Source organism: Pseudorca crassidens, chromosome 2 (assembly GCF_039906515.1).
Source record: "Pseudorca crassidens isolate mPseCra1 chromosome 2, mPseCra1.hap1, whole genome shotgun sequence".
Lineage (NCBI taxonomy): Eukaryota > Metazoa > Chordata > Mammalia > Artiodactyla > Delphinidae > Pseudorca > Pseudorca crassidens.
Genome location: NC_090297.1, coordinates 79,906,551 through 79,931,050, shown reverse-complemented (window position 1 = coordinate 79,931,050; position 24,500 = coordinate 79,906,551). Strand labels below are relative to the sequence as shown.

At 37.1% G+C, this 24,500-nt stretch overlaps 1 protein-coding gene across 4 annotated transcripts in view; it reads left to right on the top strand.

Annotated features, from left to right (window-relative positions):
• HFM1 (helicase for meiosis 1) overlaps positions 1 to 21,967 on the top strand; it is a 132,425-nt gene extending 110,458 nt beyond the window's left edge. Inside the window, exons 33-39 of one of the 4 annotated variants that reach the window (XM_067726875.1) lie at positions 3,331 to 3,410; positions 4,415 to 4,521; positions 8,858 to 9,103; positions 10,162 to 10,252; positions 20,317 to 20,419; positions 20,521 to 20,675; positions 21,415 to 21,967. In XM_067726875.1, the coding sequence (XP_067582976.1) occupies positions 3,331 to 3,410; positions 4,415 to 4,521; positions 8,858 to 9,103; positions 10,162 to 10,252; positions 20,317 to 20,419; positions 20,521 to 20,675; positions 21,415 to 21,484 (852 nt within the window). In that variant the 3' untranslated portion in view covers positions 21,485 to 21,967. Of the gene's footprint in view, positions 1 to 3,330; positions 3,411 to 4,414; positions 4,522 to 8,857; positions 9,104 to 10,161; positions 10,253 to 20,316; positions 20,420 to 20,520; positions 20,676 to 21,414 lie in introns of those variants that run through there. The other 3 variants (XM_067726873.1, XR_010940943.1, XR_010940942.1) reach the window with 3 other exon arrangements.
• Positions 21,968 to 24,500: the final 2,533 nt, after the last annotated feature.

Here is a 24,500-nt window from a genome sequence, read left to right as displayed (position 1 = left end):
TGTAGCTTGCTTGTCGTTGAGTGGAGCTGGGCTTTAGCGTTGAGATGTAGATCTTTGGAATAGGTTTTGCCATTAGATATTACATGGAGCTGAGAGGTCTCTGGTGGACCAATGTCCTGAACTCTCCCACCTCAGAGGCACAGGCTGACACCCGGCCAAGAGCACCAAGACCCTCTCAGCCACACAGCTCAGAAGAAAAGGGAGAATAAAAGAAAGAAAGAAAATAAATAAAATAAAGTTATTAAAATAAAAAATAATTATTAAAAATAAAAATATTAAAGTAATAGAAAAAGAAAAAACAGAAAGAAAGAAAGAGGAGAGCAACCAAACCAAGAAACAAATCCACCAATGATAACAAGCACTAGAAACTATACTAAAAAAGAAAAAACAAACCAAAAAAACCCAGACAGGCAGAACCCTAAGACAAATGGTGAAAGCAAAGCTATACAGACAAAATCACACAAAGAAGCATACACGTACACACTCACAAAAAGAGAAAAAGGAAAAAAATATATATATCTTTGCTTCCAAAGTCCACGGCCTCAATTTTGGGATGATTCGTTGTGTATTCAGGTATTCCACAGATGCAGGGTACCTCAAGTTGATTGTGGAGATTTAATCCACTGCTCCTGAGGCTGCTGGGAGAGATTTCCCTTTCTCTTCTTTGTTCGCACAGCTCCCAGGGTTCATCTTTGGATTTGGCCCCTACCTCTGCGTAAAGGTAGCCTGAGGGCGTCTGTTCTTCACTGATACAGGACGGGGTAAAAGGAGCAGCTGATTCGGGGGCTCTGGCTCACTCAGGCGGCGGGGAGGGAGGGGTACGGAATGCGGGGCGAGCCTGCAGTGGCAGAAGCCAGTGTGACGTTGCAACAGGTGCAGGCATGCCGTGCATTCTCCCGGGAAAGTTGTCCCTGGATCACGGGACCCTGGCAGTGGCGGGCTGCACAGGCTCCCAGAGGGGAGGTGTGGATAGTGACTTGTGCTTGCACACAGGCTTCCTGGTTGCTGCAGCAGCAGCAGCGTTAGCATTTTATGCCCTTCTCAGTTGTGTGCACTAATAGCCGCAGCTCGTGCCCATCTCTGGAGCTTGTTTAGGCGGTGTTCTGAATCCCCTCTCCTTGTGCACCCTGAAACAATGGTCTCTTGCCTCTTAGGCAGGTCCAGACTTCTTCCCAGACTCCCTCCTGGCTAGCTGTGGTGCACTAGCCCCCTTCAGGCTGTGTTCACGCAGCCAACCCCAGCCCTCTCCCTGAGCTCCGACCGAAACCCGAGCCTAAGCTCGCAGCCCCGCCCGCCCCGGCGGGTGAGCAGACAAGCCTCTCGGGCTGGTGAGTGCCGGTCAGCACCCATCCTCTGTGCGGGAATCTCTCCGCTTTGCCCTCCGCACCCCTGTGGCTGCGCTTTCCTCCGTGGCCCCAAAGCTCCCACCACCACCACCCCCAGTCTCCAGCAGTGAAGGGGCTTCCTACTGTGTGGAAACTTTTCCTCCTTCACAGCTCCCTCCCACTGGTGCAGGTCCTGTCCCTATTCTTTTGTCTCTGTTTTTTCTTTTTTCTTTTGCCCCACCCAGGTACGTGGGGAGTTTCTTGCCTTTTGGGAAGTTTGAGGTCTTCTGCCAACATTCAGTAGGTGTTCTGTGGGGGTTGTTCCACATGTAGGTGTATTTCTGTTGTATTTGTGGGGAGGAAGGTGATCTCCAAGTCTTACTCTTCCGCCATCTTGAAGGTCTCCTCTCTAGGTCTTTTATGAGAAAGAAGATTCTCAGTCATGAGGCTAAAACAAGGAGAATATTGGGAAACATGGAGAGGTTTACAGTTTGAAATGGCAACCACCTTTTCTGAGACAATTATTTTTTAGTGTCCCAAGTTTTTCCTACCTTTTTTTTTGTACTTATTCCATATAATCCATCCCTCCCTTCATCCCTCCCTCCCTCCCTCCCTCCCTCCCTCCCTTCCTTCCTTCCTTCCTTCCTTCCTTCCATATTCATCGAGCACCAAGAATGTGCCAAGCACTATAGTAGGTGTCGTAGATCCAGTGATAAGACCGTTTTAGTCCCAGACCTCATAAAGCTTACAGTTTGAGTGAAGGATACAAATAAGTAAATAGGCTTTTTCAATACAGTGTGATGAGTGATTCTGTGACAGAAGTGTAAGATAACTTGAACTTACAGAAAGTGCATTCACTCCACATTTGATAGGCCAGGGAAGGATTCCTAATAAACATGATTGAGACCTGAATGATATATGGGTAAAAGCAAGTATGGAGAGGTGAGTACCAGAGTGGTGGTAAAGAGGGATAGAAAAGTATTTCAGCTATAGAGAATATGCAGTGGTTCAGAGCTGAGAAAGAGATAGAGATCTTTTTAAAAACTGAAGTAATACGGTATATCTGGAGTTCATTTACAAGTAGGAGAGTGGAGAAAGATAAGGCTGAAGAAGTAGGAGCTAGATCATGAAAACATTTTTGCTATTTTAAGGATTTGGATTTTATCCTGAAAGTACTGGGAAATCACTGAAGGGCTTTAATCAGTGGCATGATTGGAACCACATTTTATAAAGTTCACTCTGGATGCAATGTAGAGAATGCATTAGAGGATAATAGAAAAGGAACATAAGGACTCATTAGGGAGGTTTTGCAGTAGTCCAGGCAAGACGATGGCCTAGTCTAGTGTAATGGCAGTAGCAATGGAGAGAAGTGGCTGGGTTTAAGATATTTTTCAGAGGTAGAAACAACTACCTTGCTACTTATTGGTTATAAGGGGTGAAGTAGAAGGAATAAAGATGATGCCCTTCTGGCTTGAGCAACTGGGAAAAAAGTGGGGCCTCACTAGGGTAGAAACTCTAAATGGAAAACAAGTTTGGAGGAGTAGAGACTTGATAAGTTCATTTGGGAAATACTGAATTTAGAGGCCTACAAGATGTCTAGGTAAAGATGTTCTATAGACAGTTGGATAATAGCTGTTTGAAAGTCAGGAGAGAGTTGAGCTAGAAAATCAAGAAAGAGAGCTAAGCTCAAATCTACAGAGAGCTATAGATTTGAGAGTCATTCATGTGTAGATGGTAATTGAAGCCATGGGAGTAAATGAGATCTATGATTGAGAATGAGTGAGAGTGAGAAGAGAAGAAGGCCTCGTGATGAAGAACCATGAAGAATATCAACATTTAAAAAGGGCCTGAGAAGGAGATTTGAGTTGAAAACTAGCTTGAGTTTCTCACAATTTATTGGTTTGGGGACTATATGTATCAGCAGGAATTTTGCTGTTTGGCTTATTTGTTAAAAGGTGTATTGATATGAAATTGATAGTTGAACTTGTTAATTTTTCATTAATAGATGCAGATGAATAAATCTCAAAGTGTGGACCTTAAAGAGTTTGGTTTTACTCCAAAACCTTCTCTTACCAGTATATCAAGGTACAAATATAATGTTAATATCTGAGGTAAAATATTCATCATAAACTCTCTGTTCCTCCAAATAGTCATTTATTCAGAGAAAGATTGTTACTGGCTACCTTTGAATCACAGTAATCATTTAGTTCCATAATGAGGTAATTACATCAGGAGAGTTTTGTTATCTTTTACACCCCAAATTTATTTAGAACTCTGCAGTCATAAGGATACTTTAACATTGATCTAATCTGCTCTTTCCTGGAAAACTACCCATCCTATGTGTCATGCCTCCAGGCTCTCTCTGCCTTCTAAACTTAAGATGACAAGAGTATACTTTAAAAAGAGAAGTCATGTTGGTGTACAAAGTCTAATATTTTCCATTTAGGGGCCCACTCTATATTAATAATACATCAGATTTATAAAATACTTTATAATTTAAAAATTGCATGTTTGTGCATTCTTTCTTTTGAACTTAACAACAACCTGGCTCATAAACCAAGGTATTTTTATCCTATTATATAGATGAAATAACCAAAGCTCATATTCAGAGGGCCCTAGATGATAATTCAGCATTCTTTTCCTATTATGATACCTAAAAGGTAACAGTATATGTAATTTCCCTTCCAGATAAGGGCATTCTATATGCTGGGATGACATTTAATATACTTAACAACCAGTACAGAACAGCCGCTGACCAATCAGAATAGATGCCAACACTACTTCAAGAGATCCTAACTTTTGTTATCTAACTGAAAGAAGCATTAGAAATAAATTTTTAAGGCTACACACAAATAGCAGAAATCTACCCAATGGGGGAATGTAAAGAGGACTAAGTGACCTAAGTAGTTGTCACTTCCATTAAACACCTATTTTTTTACCTTTTACTACTCAGGCTAGTACAGTTTATCATAGAAGTGTTGAGTGGCTAAACCAGTTTTTTCCCATTTATATGAATCAGTAGTTTTCAAAGTCAGATTAATTTTAATATTTTCTTTGACATTTTTATGGTTTTATTTATCTTTATAAAGGTCAGAATATTTAAACATACCCGAATTGCCTATAATGGAGCAGAGGTATCAGCATGAGATCTACACAAAAAGTCAACAACCAGAACCATCTGCATATCAAGACAAAGGTAAATTACTGTTGATATTGACTTGAGAGAGAAAATGATTTCTCACTACTTTGGATTGACAAGCAATGTTATTGAAAAACCAAAATCTAAAATTATGATTATTAACTTGGCAACATTTTTCTCTTCACTTATTGAAGCAGTTTCAAATTCTTAGGTCTGTTATTTCAGATGGTCTTGTTGTGTCTATCATACATTCCTAAAAAATCTTTTCGTACATAGCATTGACTATTTTAATTTAAAGATAATATGAGGGGGCTTCCCTGGTGGCGCAGTGGTTGAGAGTCCGCCTGCCGATGCAGGGGACACGGGTTTGTGCCCCGGTCTGGGAAGATCCCACATGCCGAGGAGCGGCTGGGCCCGTGAGCCATGGCCGCTGAGCCTGCGCATCCGGAGCCTGCGCTCCGCAACGGGAGAGGCCACAGCAGTGAGAGGCCCGCATACCGCAAAAGAAAAAAAAGATAATATTAGGAAAAGCTGAGAATATAAGGGATCTTAGGATATGCAAAGTATTAAAATGCTGAACGATTACTTTTATATGTCTTTAGAATTATTTGAAATAATTTTTTATTTATAAAATTAGTCCATTTTATAAAATAGCTGTGTGACCTTGGGAAAATTATTTAACCTCTTTGGGTGTTAGTTTTATCTTTAAAATTAAGGGATTAAATTGGGTGGCCTTTAATATCTCTCCAGTTCTTAAACCTATGATTCTTACAATCTCTATGATATGTGAGACTATAACCTAGTTTGTGCGATATAGCTGGTTTGTAATATAGATTTGCTTTTTATCTGTGTCTGTCATTAAATTAAAGAGATAATGCATATAAATTCTTCAACTTTGGGCCTGTTTCATCATTTCTCAGGGTCCTGCCATTAATAGCACCATTTCTCTGGGTCATGCTACTATACTAATAGCAGTCTGTTAAAACGTGTGAGAAATAATTCTGGCCACAGAGTTGTTTGTTCAAGTGGCTGTATGTGGAAATGGTAAACTTGGGATTTTCTAAAAACAATTAATTTCATGTGTGTGTTGTTTTTGACTTCTATTGCCACTCTTTCCTTCATTCTTTCACTCTATTGCTTTCTCTGGCCATAATTTAAGATCTTAGGTAGGCAAGGGCTGGAGTACCCATCACCCCTTATGACACCGTGGCAGCCATTAGGCCCAATATCAGATCAAGAAAAATCCCCTGGTCTTACCTAGACTATCAGAACATTTATCCAATTTGTTCAAAGCCTGAAAATATTATTACAACATGAATAGAAGGTGTAAGAGTGTCAATCCTCTTATTTTTATCTCTCTTCAACCTGTAGCTCTCTAACTTATTCCTTGTATGGCTGATCTATTCCCTGCCCTTCTCCACACCAGAGTTTGTCCTTCCCTACTTTCATGTTGTCTTTACATAGTTTTTCTACTTTTATTTCTTTCCCACCCATTATTCCAAATGTGATTTGTATTATGATATAAAAGTCTCATCTAGATAGTTTAAACCTCAATAATAACTGTATCCCTCTTTTACTGAATGCCCCCCCACCTTTTTTAAAGAAGCTGTATAATATAGTAGTTCAACTTACAGGATCTAGGGATTATCTGTCTAGGTTCAAATCCTAGCTCATTTAGTAGTTGTATGACTTTTCATAGTATACTTACCAGTTCATCTCAATTCCCTCATCTGGTTATATTTTAGAGATTTTAGGGTTAAATGAGATAATATATATAAAGCTCTTAGCATAATATCTGGTACTGTTATTAATAGTAATTGAGTATATTCATTATACTTTTTCCACATTAGTCTTTGGTGACAAAACATACTTTAAATGTATTCAAATACTGCTCTTAAGAATGTTTTAAGAAAAACATGGCAATTTTTATCATCTGTATTCCAGGTGCAAAAAGAGAAGAAGAAAAAATGTCAGAAATTATGAGAAAGCATGTTGAATTGTAAAATTTAAATTGTAACGGACCTTTGTGCAATTTCTCATTTTACAATGAAAGAAGCCAAGACTCAGAGATTAAATGACTTGCCCAAAATTACATATCTAATTAATAGCAGGACTAGAAATAGATTTCATATCTCTTGATTCCCAGGCAATGCCATTTCTATAAAATGAAATTGACTTTTAGTTATCAGTGGAGAATTGAAAATCAAACCTGTAATATACAAACTCTTTCAACTTTCCACCCCCCCAACTATTATATTTCTCTGTTTCTGCACCCATCCATAACTCTCTATTTATTTTGAAAGAAGAATTATCTTTTCTTCTATTCAAAGTTTATCTCTCCACCTGTAATCGTAATCTTTCCAATTCTGCCCCCTCTGGGTCTTTAGAAGACCAGCTATCTCTCTCCTCTTGCCCTTATTTTCAGTATCTTCTCCCTGTGGCCTCTTTCTTTTCAGCATATAAATATGCTCAAGTCTCTTCCTTCTTTAGCTGCCAGTCCCCATCTAGCCAGATGGTCTTCTTCTCTTTGTATTTCCACTGCACTTTGTACCTACTTCTCTTTTCAGGACATAGCATACTGTGTATGTGTATCAAGGCACAAAAGTAGAATAATGTGTACTGGAGTTGTAGGTACAGTTGAAGGATAGAGAAGGATTTGGATAGTGAAGAAAAGGATAGAGGTTATTTAAAGTGAAGGAAACTCACTTTAAATTTTACTGGAGCAAGCTTGTACTAGCTTGTGAGATGATTATTAAATTTTGGGGAATCAGGCATCATTAAAGTTTAATTATATAAACTTACAATTAAGTTATATTAAACACAAAGGTTATAAATATTAAAAACTAACCATTTCCTAATTATTCTACTACATTTTACTGTTATCTGTATTCTTGAGATTATTTGCATCTATATTTATATCTGTATGGTGGAAATACTGTATAAAGGGGTGCTATTGTGCATTTCTTCCCAACTTTGCATTCAGTTACGTCACATTTGTAGCTTGAAATCAGTCATGGTGGGAATACTTATAGAATGGAAATCAGCAAACACTACAAATCAGGGCCTAACTTATTGTTTTTTTTATTGTTTATACCTAAGAAAGTGATGGAGAAAATGACAGTAGTGCAGATTTAATTTATCAGTGTGTCATGTCTGTAGCCCTTATATTGTGGATAGCAAGAAAAATTGAAGGAATATTCTTCTAGCATTTGAAAATTATTATCTAATTCAGCAAGGAAATTGCTTAAGGCTATGGGTGAATGAGTGAAATCCCAACATATGTCTTTATTGTTTTACTTTTATTAAAGTCAACAAAAATATCAAACAACGCTCGAATTGACAAATGAATGTGAGAACTACATTCATTTATAAATTGTAACCATAGGTTGATACAGATACAAGAGTTTGGCAAAATTCAATGAAAACGTTCAGTGATAATCAATTAGATATATGGAATTTACAGTTAAGCATGTTGTATATTTTATCATTATTTGTAAATTGTGTGCTATACATCCTTTACATATAATACATATATATGCATAAAATTTTTTGGAGAAGCGAATTATTGAATATTTATTAACCACTGCTATGGAAAACTGTACAAGTAAAGACATTTAGTCCCCATAACAATCATATGTATTAGGTACTATTATTTATTTATTTATTTGGTTGTGTTGGGTCTTAGTTGCGGCAGGCAGGCTCCTTAGTTGTGGCTTGCCAGCTCCTTAGTTGTGGCATGCGAACTCTTAGTTGTGGCATGCAGGTGACATCTAGTTCCCGGACCAGGGATCGAACCTGGGCCCCCTGCATTGGGAGCGGGGAGTCTCAACCACCATGCCACCAGGGAGGTTCCATGTTAGGTACTATTATTATCCCCATTTTGCAGAGGAGAAAACTAAGCTCAGAGTTTAAATTACTTGTCTAAGATCATCCAACTAGTAAATGATGGAGGTGGAATTTTCACCCAGGTAGTCTGGCTCTAAACCCAGGCTATAAACAATGGATAACACTGAGGATATTTTAGAAGGAGAAAAATAACGATATATTTTCGTAACAATACTCAAAATTAACTGCTTGTAGGGAGAAGAGATGGGGGAGGAAGCCCATTTTAGAAGCTATTACAATCCAATCTTGGAGTAAGATTATTCTTATGTGGGAATTAAGAGGGAAAATTAATTGTCTAGAAGAATACCTTGAAAATTAAATTTAGTGCAGCAGTCAATCACTACATGTAATACAGTAAATAAAATTGTTGAATACAATACTCAGCAATGCTTTAGAACACTACTAAAGACCTCTGTTTAGTAGTTGAAAGATGTGTTTGATATGTCAATAGATAATGATGCTTAAGGTTTAAAAAGTGCCTATACTCATTTATACATACACATGACAGATTTTTCTAGACGGACCTATTCTACAACTTCAAATGAGAAAGCCCCTCAAACAATGCTGTTCAACAGAAATCTTAATGCATCTGAAAACCAGGATTTGACAGATGCGGTTAAAAGTAATTCTTCATTTTCAGAAGTTTTGAATGTGAACTTTGAATTGGGAAATGAAGTTTGGGATGATTTTGATGATGAAAGCTTAATAGAAGTTACTAGCTTTTCAACTGATACCGAGAAGACAAAAACATCAGGTAAATAGCATGAAATATATTTCATTTGTATGTATGTATTTTTGTATATATGTGTGTATTGTATTTGAAATATATGTTAGAATGAAATAATTTTATGAGAAATTATTTGAATATTTTTCAGTTAAGCTTTAGGGACTAATTTTCTTTTTCTTTTTTGTGTGCTTGCTTAATTAGTTTCAGTTTGTTAAGATTATAATTTTTAGCAAAAGTAAAATTTGACCCTCCCACAAATAACATTTCCTATCCCTAGGGACAGAGGTCAAGGTTATTCCATGATGACGATATAGGAAATGAGCTTTTTCTATTCTGTTGCTCCTTATCTTGTAAAGGCTCTATTCAAATTCAGATTGTTTATCGAATTTTCCCTCATAAAACAGACTATCCTGCTCTCCATTTTAAGATCTCACGTAGTCTGGTAATGTTTGTGAAAAACAAAAATGTTCCAATTTAAAAAATATTCTTTTTTCACATGCTAGCAAAAAACATAACTTTTATTTCTAATAGAAATATTGACTTTTCAAGTATAAATAAATAAACAGGAAAAGATTAGTTTCTCTTGTATTAGATATTGTGCTTAAATCATATACAATCCAAAAATAATGGGACTAGGCCTTTGAGTTACTGGTGAATCCACTCTATTTCACCAAAACAGAGAAGTGAAAATCTTGGTAAGTGTAAGACAAGATAGGGAGATGGAGATACTCTTTCCCAGGATGGCTGACAGATGGAAATCAGTCCCTTGCAGACCATTGAAAATATTGAATGAACTTTGACTTGATCATTTACATGGCTTAAAAATAAATAAATAAATAAATAAATAAATGATAGTGGTTGGGGACCTTTTAATATAGTGACTAATAAGCTAACCTATGTGTTTTATAGTTTTATTCTCTTAGCTTTGCTCCTTTGTTTTGTCTATGCACATTAAATTTGATTATTGAGAAGAATTTTTCATTCTCTCCTTAACCAGATCATATCTGTTTGGAGAGATATTCTACTCTAGAATAGAATACAGATATTCTATTCAATTTATTTCAAAATGTTATCTTTTTACCTAGGATTTGGAAACCCTTTGAGTTCAAGAACCAGGGAAAGTAAGCTACCCTTTGAAGAATCAAAAAGCAAATTCCAAAGAGAAATGTCAAACAGGCAAGTTTTAGAACTTTATTTTCAAACACTTACAACTTTATATCCTCCTGACATGTAAGTGGAGATGGGGATAAAGTCATTAGATGTCAGAGAAGCAATAGGGTATTAGCCAACTTAAAGCCTCCTAATCTTAGAGCTGTGTTTCTCAAAGTGCTGTTGTCAGACCACCCCAAAATCAAAATTACCTAGGGGTGCACATTAAAAATGCACATTCTTGGGCCCCATGCTAGACTTACTGAATCATGGTCTCTGGGGCTGGAGCTGAGGAATCTTCACTTTTTATAAGATGTGAAAACTGAATAGGAGTTTGACAGGTAGAAAAAAGGAGACTAAGGCATTCCAGGTAGAAGAGTACATGTAAAGGGATAAGGCTTGAAAAGGCATCCCATGCTCAAGGGTCAGTAAAGTGTGGTCTATGTAGTCATAGAATTAAGGCTGAGATTGCTGAGGTCTGTGAGGGGCCATGAATGCCATATTTAGATACCTGTGCTGTATCCAGTAGGTCAGGGGTCACAAGCTCAAACTGCCTTTGGGATTTCATGGGCCAAGGTTAACTGTAGAGTGTCCCATCTAAAGGGAATAACCACTACTCAGCTCCAACCAGTTGTTGCTGTACAGGAAATGTGAGTCGAGTGTTGTCAGATATCCTGATTTTTAAAAAAAGCTAAGATCAAAAATTTATGTGACATCTCCTAACTTTAAATTTTTTTTTAACATCTTTATTGGAGTATAATTGCTTTACAGTGGTGTGCTAGTTTCCGCTTTACAACAAAGTGAATCAGTTATACATATGTCCCCATATCTCTTCCCTCTTGCATCTCTGTCCCTCCCACCCTCCCTATCCCACCCCTCTAGGTGGTCACAAAGCACTGAGCTGATCTCCCTGTGCTATGCGGCTGCTTCCCACTAGCTATCTATTTTACATTTGGTAGTGTATATATGTCCATGCCACTCTCTCACTTTGTCCCAGCTTACCCTTCCCCCTCCTCATATCCTCAAGTCCATTCTCTAGTAGGTCTGCATCTTTATTCCCATCTTGCCCCTAGGTTCTTCATAACCATTTTTTTTTTTTAGATTCTATATATATGTGTTAGCATACGGTATTTGTTTTTCTCTTTCTGACTTACTTCACTCTGTATGACAGTCTCTAGGTCCATCCACCTCACTACAAATAACTCAGTTTCATTCCTTTTTATGGCTGAGTAATATTCCATTGTGTATATGTGCCACATCTTCTTTATCCATTCATCTATTGATGGACACTTCGGTTGCTTCCATGTCCTGGCTACTGTAAACAGAGCTGCAATGAACATTTTGGTACATGACTCTTTCTGAATTATGGTTTACTCAGGGTATATGCCCAGTAGTGGGATTGCTGAGCCATATGGTAGTTCTATTTTTAGTTTTTTAAGGAACGTCCATACTGCTCCCCATAGTGGCTGTATCAATTTACATTCCCACCAACAATGCAAGAGGGTTCCCTTTTCTGCATAACCTGTCCAGCATTTATTGTTTGTAGATTTTTTGATGATGGCCATTCTGACCGGCATGAGATGATATCTCATTGTAGTTTTGATTTGCATTTCTCTAATGATTAATGATGTTGAGCATTCTTTCATGTGTCTGTTGGCAATCTGTATGTCTTCTTTGGAGAAATGTCTATTTAGGTCTTCTGCACATTTTTGGATTGGGTTGTTTGTTTTTTTAATGTTGAGCTGCATGAGCTCCTTGTAAATTTTGGAGATTAATCCTTTGTCAGTTGCTTCATTTGCAGATATTTCTCCCATTCTGAGGGTTGTCTTTTGGTCTTATTTACAGTTTCCTTTGCTGTGCAAAAGCTTTTAAGTTTCATTAGGTCCCATTTGTTTATTTTTGTTTTTATTTCCATTTCTCTAGGAGGTGGGGCAAAAAGGATCTTGCTGTGATTTATGTCATAGAGTGTTCTGCCTATGTTTTCCCCTAAACTTTGATGGTGTCTGGCCTTACATTTAGGTCTGTAATCCATTTTGAGTTTATTTTTGTGTATGGTGTTAGGGAGTGTTCTAATTTCATTCTTTTACATGTAGCTTTCCAGTTTTCCCAGCACCACTTATTGAAGAGGCTGTATTTTCTCCACTGTATATGCTTGCCTCCTTTATCAAAGATAAGGTGACCATATGTAAGTGGGTTTATCTCTTGGCTTTCTATCCTGTTCCATTGATCTATATTTCTGTTTCTGTGCCAGTACCATACTGTGTTGATCACTCTAGCTTTGTAGTGTAGTCTGAAGTCAGGGAGTGTGATTCCTCCAGCTCCGTTTTTCTGTCTCAAGATTGCTTTGGCTATTCTGGGTCTTTTGTGTTTCCACACAAATTGTGAATTTTTTTGTTCTAGTTCTGTGAAAAATGCCAGTTGTAGTTTGATACGGATTGCATTGAATCTGTAGATTCCTTTGGGTAGTAGAGTCATTTTCACAAGGTTGATTCTTCCAATCCAAGAACATGGTATATCTCTCCATCTATTTGTCTCATCTTTAATTTCTTTCACCAGTGTCTTATGGTTTTCTGCACACAGGTCTTTTTTCTCCTTAGGTAGGTTTATTCCTAGGTATTTTATTCTTTTTGTTGCAGTGGTAAATGGGAGTGTTTCCTTAATTTCTCTTTCAGATTTTTCATCAGTAGTGAATAGGAATGCAAGAGATTTCTGTGCATTAATTTTGTATCCTGCTACTTTACCAAATTCTTTGATTAGCTCCAGTAGTTTTCTGGTAGCATCTTTAGGATTCTCTGTGTTAAGTATTATGTCATCTACAAACAGTGACAGCTTTACTTCTTCTTTTCCAATTTGGATTCCTTTTATTTCCTTTTCTTCTCTGATTGCTGTGGCTAAAACTTCCAAAACTATGTTGAATAATAGTGGGAGAGTGGGCAACCTTGTCTTGTTCCTGATCTTAGTGGAAATGGTTTCAGTTTTTCACCATTGAGGACGATGTTGAGTGGGTTTGTCATATATGGCCTTTATTATGTTGAGGAAAGTTCCCTCTATGCCTACTTTCTGGTGAGTTTTTATCATAAATGGGTTTTGAATTTTGTCAAAAGCTTTCTGTGCATCGATTGAGATGATCATATGGTTTTTCTCCTTCAATTTGTTAATATGGTGTATCACGTTGATTGATTTGCATGTATTGAAGAATCCTTGCATTCCTGGGATAAACGCCACTTGACCATAGTGTATTATCCTTTCAATGTGCTGTTGGATTCTGTTCGCTAGTATTTTGTTGAGGAGTTTTGCATCTATGTTCATCAGTGATATTGGCCTGTAGTTTTCTTTCTTTGTGACATCTTTGTCTGGTTATGGTATCAGAGTGATGGTGGCCTCGTAGAATGAGTTTGGGAGTGTTCCTCCCTCTGCTATATTTTGGAAGAGTTTGAGAAACATAGGTGTTAGCTGTTCTTTAAATGTTTGATAGAATTCTCCTGTAAAGCCATCTGGTCCTGGGCTTTTGTTTGTTGGAAGAGTTTTAATCACAGTTTCAATTTCAGTGCTTGTGATTGGTCTGTTCATACTTTCTATTTCTTCCTGGTTCAGTCTCGGAAGGTTGTGCATTTCTAAGAATTTGTCCATTTCTTCCAGTTTGTCCATTTTATTGGCATATAGTTGCTTGTAGTAATCTCTCATGATCTTCTGTATTTCTGCAGTGTCAGTTGTTACTTCCCCTTTTTCATTTCTAATTCTATTGATTTGAATCTTCTCCCTTTTTTTCTTGATTAGTCTGGCTAATGGTTTATCTATTTTGTTTATCTTCTCAAAGAACCAGCTTTTAGTTTTATTGATCTTTGCTATCGTTTTCTTCATTTCTTTTTCATTTATTTCTGATCTGATCTTGATAATTTCTTTCCTTCTGCTAACTTTGGGGTTTTTTGTTCTTCATTCTCTTATTGCTTGAGGTGTAAGGTTAGGTTGTCTATATGAGATGTTTCATGTTTTTTAAGGTAAGATTGTATTGCTATAAATTTCCCTCTTATAACTGCTTTTGCTGCATCCCATAGGTTTTGGGTGTCGTGTTTTCATTGTCCTTTGTTTCTAGATATTTTTTGATCTCCTCTTTGATTTATTCAGTGATCTCTTGGTTATTAAGTAGTGTGTTGTTTAGCCTCCATATGTTTGTATTTCTTACAGATTTTTTCCTGTAATTGATATCTAGTCTCATAGCATTGTGGTCAGAAAAGATACTTGATACGATTTCAATTTTATTAAATTTACCAAGGCTTGATTTGTGACCCAAGCTATGATCTATCCTGGAGAATGTTCCATGAGCACTTGAGAAGAATGTGTATACTATTGTTTTTGGATGGAATATTCTATAAATATCAATTAAGTCCATCTTGTTTAATGTATCATTTAAAGCTTGTGTTTCCTTATTTATTTTCATTTTGGATGATCTGTCCATTGGTGAAAGTGAGGTGTTAAAGTCCCCTACTATGATTGTGTTACTGTCAATTTCCCCTTTTATGGCTGTTAGTAATTGCCTTATGTATTGAGGTGCTCCTATGTTGGGTGCATAAATATTTACAATTGTTATATCTTCTTCTTGGATTGATCCCTTGATCATTATGTAGTGTCCTTCTTTGTCTCTTGTAATAGTCTTTATTTTAGAGTCTATTTTGTCTGATATGAGAATTGCTACTCCAGCTTTCTTTTGACTTCCGTTTGCATGGAATGTCTTTTTCCATCCCCTCACTGTCAGTCTGTATGTGTCCCTAGGTCTGAAGTGGGTCTCTTGTAGACAGCATATATACGTGTCTTGTTTTTGTGTCCATTCAGCCAATCTATGTCTTTTAGTTGGAGCATTTATTCCTTTACATTTAAGGTAATTATCAATGTGTATGTTCCTATCTCCACTGTCTTAATTGTTTTTGGTTTATTATTGTAGGTCTTTTCTTTCTCTTTTGTTTCCTCCCTGGAGATGTTCCTTTAGCATTTGTTGTAGAGCTGGTTTGGTGGTGCTGAATTCTCTTAGCTTTTGCTTGTCTGTAAAGCTTTTAATTTCTCCATCAAATCTGAATAAGATCCTTGCTGGGTAGAGTAATCTTGGTTGTAGGTTTTTCTCCTTTATCACTTTAAATATGTCCTGCCACTCCCTTCTGGCTTGCAGAGTTTCTGCTGATAGACCAGCTGTTAACCTTATGGGGATTCCCTTATGTTTTATTTATTGTTTTTTCCTTGCTGCTTTTAATATTTTTTCTTTGTATTTAATTTCTGATAGTTTGATTAATATGTGTCTTGGTGTGTTTCTCCTTGGATTTATCCTATATGTGACTGCCTGTGCTTCCTGGACTTGATTGACTATTTCTTTTCCCATATTAGGGAAGTTTTCAAGTATAATCTCTTCAAATATTTTCTCAGTCCCTTTCTCTTTCTCTTCTTCTTCTGGGACCCCTATAATTCGAATGTTGGTGCGTTTAATGTTGTCCCAGAGGTCTGTGAGACTGTCCTCAATTCTTTTCATTCTTTTTTCTTTATTTTGCTCTGTGGTAGTTATTTCCACTATTTTATCTTCCAGGTCACTTATCCATTCTTCTGCCTCAGTTATTCTGCTATTGAACACTTCTAGAGAATTTTTAATATCATTTATTGTTTTGTTCATCACTGTTTGTTTTCTCTTTAGTTCTTCTAAGTCCTTGTTAAACGTTTCTTGTATTTTCTCCATTCTATTTCCAAGATTTTGGATCATCTTTACTATCATTACTCTGAATTCTTTTGCAGGTAGACGGCCTATTTCCTCTTCATTTGTTAGGTCTGGTGCGTTTTTGCCTTGCTCCTTCATCTGCTGTGTGTTTTTCTGTCTTCTCATTTTGCTTAACTTACTGTGGTTGGGGTCTCCTTTTCACAGGCTACAGGTTTGTAGTTCTCGTTGTTTCTGATGTCTGTCCCCAGTGGCTAAGGTTGGTTCAGTGGGTTGTGTAGGCTTCCTGGTGAAGGGGACTGGTGTCTGTGTTCTGGTGGATGAGGCTGGATCTTGTCTTTCTTTTGGGCAGGTCCACGTCTGGTGGTGTGTTTTGGGGTGTCTGCGGACTTATTATGATTTTAGGCAGCCTCTCTGCTAATGGATGGGGTTTTGCTCCTGTCTTGCTAGTTGTTTGGCACAGGGTGTCCAGCACTGTAGCTTGCTGGTTGTTGACTGGAACTGGGTCTTGGCATTGAGATGGAGATCTCTGGGAGATTTTCGCCATTTGATATTATGTGGAGCTGGGAGGTCTCTTGTGGACCAGTGTCCTGAACTCGGCTCTCCCACCTCAGTGGCACAGCCCTGCCACCTGGCTGGAGCACCAAGAGCCTGTCCTCCACATGGCTCAGAATAAAAGGGAGGAAAAAAAAGAAAGAAAGAAGATAAAATAAAATAAAGTTATTAAAATAAAAAATAATTATTAAGAAAAAGAATTTTTAAGTATTAAAAAAAAGTTAAAACAGACAGAACCCTAGGACAAATGGTAAAAGCAAAGCTATACAGACAAAATCACACACAGAAGCATACACATACACACTCACAAAAAGAGAAAAAGGGAAAAATGTATATATATTGTTGCTCCCAAAGTCCACCTCCTCAATTTGGGATGATTCGTTGTCTATTCAGGTATTCCACAGATGCAGGGTACATGAAGTTGATTGTGGAGATTTAATCCGCTGCTTCTGACGCTGCTGGGAGAGATTTCCCTTTCTCTTCTTTGTTCACACAGCTCCTAGGGGCTCAGCTTGGATTTGGACCCACCTCTGCGTGTAGGTTCCCTGAGGGTGACGGTTCTTGGCTCAGACAGGACGGGGTAAAGGAGCAGCTGATTTGGGGGCTCTGGCTCACTCAGGGAGGGGTACGGATGTGGGACGACCTGTGGTGGCAGAGGCTGGTGTGACGTTGCACCAGCCTGAGGTGTGCTGTGCGTTCTCCCGGGGAAGTTGTCCCTGGATCCTGGGACCCTGGCAGTGGCGGGCTGCGCAGGCTCCCCGGAAGGGGGGTGTGGATAGTGACCTGTGCTCGCACACAGGCTTCTTGGTGGCGCAGCAGCAGCCTTAGTGTCTCCTGCCCGTCTCTGGGGTCCGCGCTGATAGCCGCGGCCCATTCCCGTCTCTGAGCTCCTTTAAGCGGTGCTCTTAATCCCCTCTCCTTGTGCACCAGGAAACAAAGAGGCAAGAAAAAGTCTCTTGTCTCTTCGGCAGTTCCAGACCTTTTCCCGGACTCCCTCCCGGCTAGCCGTGGTGCACTAGCCCTCTTAGGCTGTGTTCACGCAGCCAACCCGTAGTCCTCTTCCTGGGATCCGACCTCCAAAGCCCAAGCTTCAGCTCCCAGCCCCTGCCCGCCCCAGTGGGTGAGCAGACAAGCCTCTCGGGCTGGTGAGTGCAGGTCGGCACCGATCCTCTGTGCGGGAATCTCTCCGCTTTGCCCTCCGCACCCCTGTGGCTGTGCTCTCCTCGGTGGCTCCGAAGCTTACCCTGTCCGACACCTGCAGTCTCCGCTCGCGAAGAGACTTCCTAGTGTGTGGAAACCTTTCCTCCTTCACAGCTCCCTTCCACTGGTGCAGGTCCCATCCCTATTCTTTTGTCTCTGTTTTTTCTTTTTTCTCTTGCCCCACCCAGGTACGTGGGGAGTTTCTTGCCTTTTGGGAGGTCTGAGGTCTTCTGCCAGCGTTCAGTAGGTGTTCTGTAGGAGTTGTTCCACATGTAGATGTATTTCTGATGTATTTGTGGGGAGGAAGGTGATCTCTGCGTCTTACTCTTCCGCCATCTTGAAGCTCTCCTGACTTTTAAATTTTGACAGCTCATTTTTTAAAATGTGATATGGTCTGCAGCACCCTCTCTCCAAAAAATAATAATAATGCTTGTAGACCGTATGTAGCCTAGAGGCCTCTAGTATTTGATCTCCATAGTAAGTAGTGAGGGCCCATCCAAAATATTTAAGCACAGTTTATATAATTTAATCAGAAAAAATCATTCTAGCAGTGATATCTAGAATGATTTGTAGAGGGTGGGACCAGCAGGGGCATGGTGGCCAATGAGAAAGGCAGGCTATGATGAGGCCTCAACTAGGGTAGAGGTGATAGAAACTGAGAGGTAGAATTGGATTTTTCAAATATTTCATAGATAACACAGATTAGATTTAGCAATTGCTAGAATATGGTAGTAAAGGAAGAGGGAAAAATAAATGGCAAGTGGGTAGATTGAGGTATTATCTGAGAATATAGAACATAGACGTTTGGGAAAAAAACAATAATTTTAGAAATGTTCAACTTAAAGTATCTTTTTTTTAATTTTTATTTTATTTTTTATACAGCAGATTCTTATTAGTTATCTATTTTATACATATTAGTGTATATATGTCAATCCCAATCTCCCAATTCATCACACCACCACCACTGCCCATCCCCACAACTTACAGTATCTTTGTAGAAATGTAAAATGCATTTGGATATTGGACCTGATTAGAACTCAAGGGAGAAAAATTATAGCCAGAGCCAAAACTTTCTCACAGAGAAGAAACATTGATAACTTTTTATTCATGGTCCAACTTTCTACTTAAGGATTATTTATGTCTCCTGCTTTAAAAAAGTTTTAAATTTGTGGTGTCTTTTGATACTTTTGCTATTATTTAGTCATTTTACTAAACATTAGTATCAACATCACAGAATCATAGATTTCAGAGAATTCCAGAGTTGAAGGGGGCTTAACTTAAATGTCATTTAGTCTCACCACCACTGGATCCTTGAATAACCATCCAACATCACTGGCAAGTAATCATGCTGTTTATACCAAGACAACTCCAATGTCCAGGAGCTTATTCACTCTTCAGTGCTTGTTTCATGTTTGTATCTCTCAGATCACTCAATAGCTTTTAAAAATATTTGTCTAAAATTTGTCTTTTTATCATTTACATTCATTGCTTCTAACTCTGAGTCATACGGAATAAACAGATTAGAAACATCAAAGTGGAACAAAGCCGGAGGTATAGAGAAAATAGGCAAATCACAAGTCGGAAGATAACAAGGCATATGAACAGTTTTGTGCACCACACTTTTAGAAAAGTACAAATAATTCTGGGAGAGTTTAGAAGTGACCAACAGAAGATAAGTGGGTTTAAAAAGGAATCCTATCAAGAAACCTCTGAGAAACCGATGCCAGAAGTTGCTGCTAGGAAGAAGGCCTGTGGAATCTGAGGGTCTGAGATGAAAAGGAAACACGTGCTTTTCCTTTCATACCCTTTTTACTATATTAATTCCTTGCCATTCATCAGAGATAAAGAGATTCAGTTCTTATCAATATATGTGATTCTTCCCTACCCATATCTACTGTTTATTGCTCCTTGTATGACTGTCACATTTTAGCCTGTGTCAGCTTAAATTGTCTCCTCCTCATAGCAGCATCCATGACCACCTTTTTAAAGTGGGTTTGTGCCTCCACACTGTTATTTCCTATAATATTGCTCATTTCATTTCTTTCATATCACTTCAGGATCTATAATTATATTTATTGTTTATTCATTGTCTGTCCCTCTATAGATGATAACCACCTGAGGCTGTGTTTACTATTTCATACTTAGCTCCTAGTATAATGTGTGGCATACAGTAGTGAATAATAAATGTTTTTTAATGAATTAATTTAATACAAAAGATTAAAGGTGAATTCTAGTATACAATTATACATGAACAGATAGGTAGAGATGTCTGTCTACAGTGAGACCAGAATAGGGAAAGGAGACTAAAAGTTAAGCAAGTGGGATTTAGAAAAGATTTACAAACTGCTAGATGATAGATGATTAAGCATAAGACAGTTTTAATGAAAATTGTTGAATGATTATTTCTGTAGGCCTTTAAAAGTAACATTCTTATTTTATTTGGACTATATAAGTTGTTGTTTTATCTAAAAGAAAGGAGATACACCAAGTTCTCCATGAGTCTAAGAAATGGAGCATTAATTTTGGTGTTGATAAATATGATAAACTCTAATCATATTTTCCAAAGAATCACTGTTGATCTAAATTAGAATGGTTTGTTTCTCTTATTTGCTGTATTTTATAAATAATTCATTTTGATTTTTAGTTTTGTTTCATCACATGAGAAGCCAGATATTTATTTATCAAATTCTGCTATGTCCAAGTTTGCTGCATCCTCCATGACAAAATTACCTCAACAAGCTGGAAATGCAAGTATTATAAGAAGAAGCACTTCTTTGTTTTTCTTTTAAATACCACCTGAATAGTTAAACCTTCAATGATTGTTAACTTTTTTAACCTCAAAATATAGGTCCATTTACAAGAAATAAAACAACAAAGTCTGTCGCCAGAGATTGAAAAGCTGTGCTTTACTCACTCTGAAAAAATACCAAGCTCTTCAAATTTTGTTAAGAAAGTGGATTGCTTTATTAGAAACAGTGAACATAAAAAGGAGATTGATTTCAGGTAAGAACTCTTTAAAAATATTTTGAAACTACACTAGTAAGAACTTTTTACAAAGAAGTTCAGTATTCCTTGTTTCATTTTAAAGATCAGAACCTAAATGTTTTATTTACTTAAAGACATTAAAATTTTAGACCACTGGTGACCTAAGCTCCTTAAGATAATTCAAAATATCAAATATCTCAATTTTTGAGAACCCATATATTTGATGCTAGTAATTAAAACATTATATTATGTTGATAAACTTTTTTTTACTGATTTGAATACACTATGTTGATAATATGAAGTGTAAGGTCACTTGAGAAATGAGATCAGCTAATTTTTTTAACATTCAAGTTGTATTTTAGCCACCAAGTTCTGTTACAATCCTACAGATTCAAAGGGAAGGTCAGACTAAGTCTAATCAGTGCCCCGACTGCTGGTCATTTTTATGGGTAACTCTAGCAGTTTCCCTCTCCTTGAATAGTCAAGGTTTATAGACCTGTTGACACTGATTAAATGGCATTACTTTCCAATATGTTTAAAGATATATCTAAGACACTGTCTCTATCTTTCACAGTTTATGAAATCTTAATTTGCTCCAGACTTTTTACAAGGTTATGCACATTGAAGTTTGTTTAATAAATTAACCCTCTCAGCAATCTTCAAGTTTATCCATTTTATATTTATTATTATTTATTGTAAATTTAAAAATAAATTGTGTTACAAAAATAGTTATTTTTATGTTTGCTTTTTCCTCCAGTCGGTATTATCCTGAGGATGAAGCTGATGAAATGAAGTCTTTTCTGGGAATATTTGATGGTATTTTCTAAAACAATCAGACAAAAATGCTTTTTATATTAATAAGACAAAGTATTAAAGACACCTAATTACAAAGCATGATTTTTATTTTTACAAAGTAGTTCATATTTGTTCAGATTTTTTTTCTCTTGGATTTGACTAGCTTTGTTGACTCTTTTGCAACAAAATATTTGGACTGATTTTTTCCCCCATCATATTGATAACTTCATATAAAGCACTTTTGCAGTGGCTTTGTTTCATAAGTTGATAATTGTTTCATTTAGAAATAATTATTGGTTATTAATTGGGTTTTGACGGGAACCAATTTTATATTTTCTTAACAAGAAGAAAGGTATTCTGTGAAAGCAAAATGATGGTAGGTCAGTGAATCTATTTACTCTATAGATTTTTCACCATTATTGTTTTGTTTTACTAAAGATTTTTAAGAATCCAATGGCTGCCTGAACCTATTGTTATATCATTTCAAGCAACAATAAATGGGACATTAATCAATATAGACTGTTTAACTTGTTTCTCAATGTGACAAATTCTAAAACTTTGTTATGTTGACTTTTACTATAGCAAAAGCTATTTTATGTTATTTTCCAGTGGGATATATCTCAAATTTCTTTATTGTTAAGTAGTATATAGGCACTGTAAGCAATGTTTGTTTTTATATAGTTGGGTTTTGCTTTCTAATCCAGTCTGACCATCTTTGACTGTTTAGATCATTTACGTTTTTTAATTTTCCCATGAATCCATAAATATGGGTTAATTTTATCTTTTTTTCTTATTAGTTACTTATTTTATACATAGTGTATATATATCAATCCCAATCTCCCAATTTATCCCATTACCACCACCCACCTACCACTTTCCCCCATTGGTGTCCATATGTTTGTTCTCTACATCTGTGTCTCTATTTCTGCCTTGCAAACTCGTTCATCTGTACCATTTTTCTAGATTCCACATATATGCATTAATATACGATATTTGTTTTTCTCTTTCTGACTTACTTCACTCTGTAGGACAGTCTCTAGGTCCATCCACGTCTCTACAAATGACCCAATTTCATTCGTTTTTATGACTCATTGTCATAAATATACACATAAATGTCTCATTGTATATATGTACCACATCTTCTTTATCCATTCGTCTGTCGATGAGCATTTAGGTTGCTTCCATGACCTGGCTATTGTAAATAGTGCTGCAAGGAACATTGGGATGCCTGTGTCTTTTTGAATTATGGTTTTCTCAGGGTATATGCCCAGTAGTGGGATTGCTGGGTCATATAGTAATTCTATTTTTAGTTTTATAAAGAACCTGCATACTGTTCTCCACAGTGGCTGTTTCAATTTACATTCAAATCAACAGTGCAAGAGGGTTCCCTTTTCTCCACACCCTCTCCAGCATTTGTTGTTTGTAGATTTTCTGATGATGGCCATTCTTACTGGTGTGAGGTGATACCTCTTTGTAGTTTTGATTTGCATTTCTCTAATAATTAGTGATATTGAGCAAGTTTTCATGTGCCTCTTGGCCATCTGTATGTCTTCTTTGGAGAAATGTCTGTTTAGGTCTTGAGCCCATTTTTTGATTGGGTTGTTTGTTTTATTAATATTGAGCTGCATGAGCTGTTTATATAATTTGGAGATTAATCCTTTGTCTCTTGATTTGTTTGCAAATATTTTCTCCCATTCTGAGGGTTGTCTTTTCATCCTGTTTATAGTTTCCTTTGCATGCAAAAGGTTTTAAGTTTCATTAGGTCCCATTTGTTTATTTTTGTGTTTATTTCCATTACTCTAGGAGGTAGATCAAAAAAGATCTTGCTGTGATTTATGTCAAAGAGTGTTCTTCCATATTTTCCCCTAAGAGTTTTATAGTGTCCGATCTTACACTTAGGTCTTTAATCCATTTTGAGTTTATTTTTGTATATAGTATTAGGGAGTGTTCTAATTTCATTCTTCTACATGTAGCTGTCCAGTTTTCCCAGCACCACTTACTGAAGAGACTGCCTTTTCTCCATTATATATCCTTGCGTACTTTGTCATAGATTAGTTGACCATAGGTGTGTGGATTTATCTCTGGGCTTTCTGTTCTGTTCCACTGATCTATATTTCTGTTTTTGGGCCAGTACCATATTGTTTTGATTATGGTAGCTTTGTAGTATAGTCTGAAGTCAGCGAGTCTGATTCCTGCAGCTCTCTTTTTTTCCCTCAAGATTGCTCTGACTACTCAGGGTCCTTTGTGTCTCCATACAAATTTGAAGATTTTTTGTTCTATTTCTGTAAAAAAATGCCATTGGTAATTTGACAGGGATTGCATTGAATCTGTAGATTGCTTTGGATAGTATAGTCATTTTCACAATATTCATTCTTCCAATCCAAGAACATGGTATATTTCTCCATCTGTTTGTGTCATCTTTGATTTCTTTCCTCATTGTCTTGTAGTTTTCTGAGTACAGGTATTTCGTCTCCCTGGGTAGGTTTATTCCTAGTATTTTATTCTTTTTGTTGCAATGGTGAATGGGATTGTTTCCTTAATTTCTCTTTCTGATCTTTTGTTGTTAGTGTATAGGAATGCAAGAGATTTCTGTGCATTAATTTTATATCCTGCAACTTTACCAAATTCATTGATTAGCTGTAGTAGTTTTCTGGTGGCATCTTTAGGATTATCTATGTATTGTATCATGTCATCTGCAAACAGAGACAATTTTACTTCTTCTTTTCCAATTTGGATTCCTGTTATTTCTTTTTCTTCTCTGATTGCTGTGGCTAGGACTTCCAAAACTATGTTGAATAATAGTGGTGAGAGTGGACATCCTTGTCTTGTTCCTGATCTTAGAGGAAATGGTTTCAGTTTTTCACCATTGAGAATGATGGTTACTGTAAGTTTGTCATATATGGCCTTTATTATGTTGAGGTAGGTTCCCTCTATGCTCACTTTCTGGAGAGTTTTTATCATAAATGGGTGTTGAATTTTTTCAAAGGCTTTTTCTGTATCTATCGAGATGATCATATGGTTTTTATTCTTCAGTTTGTTAATATGGTG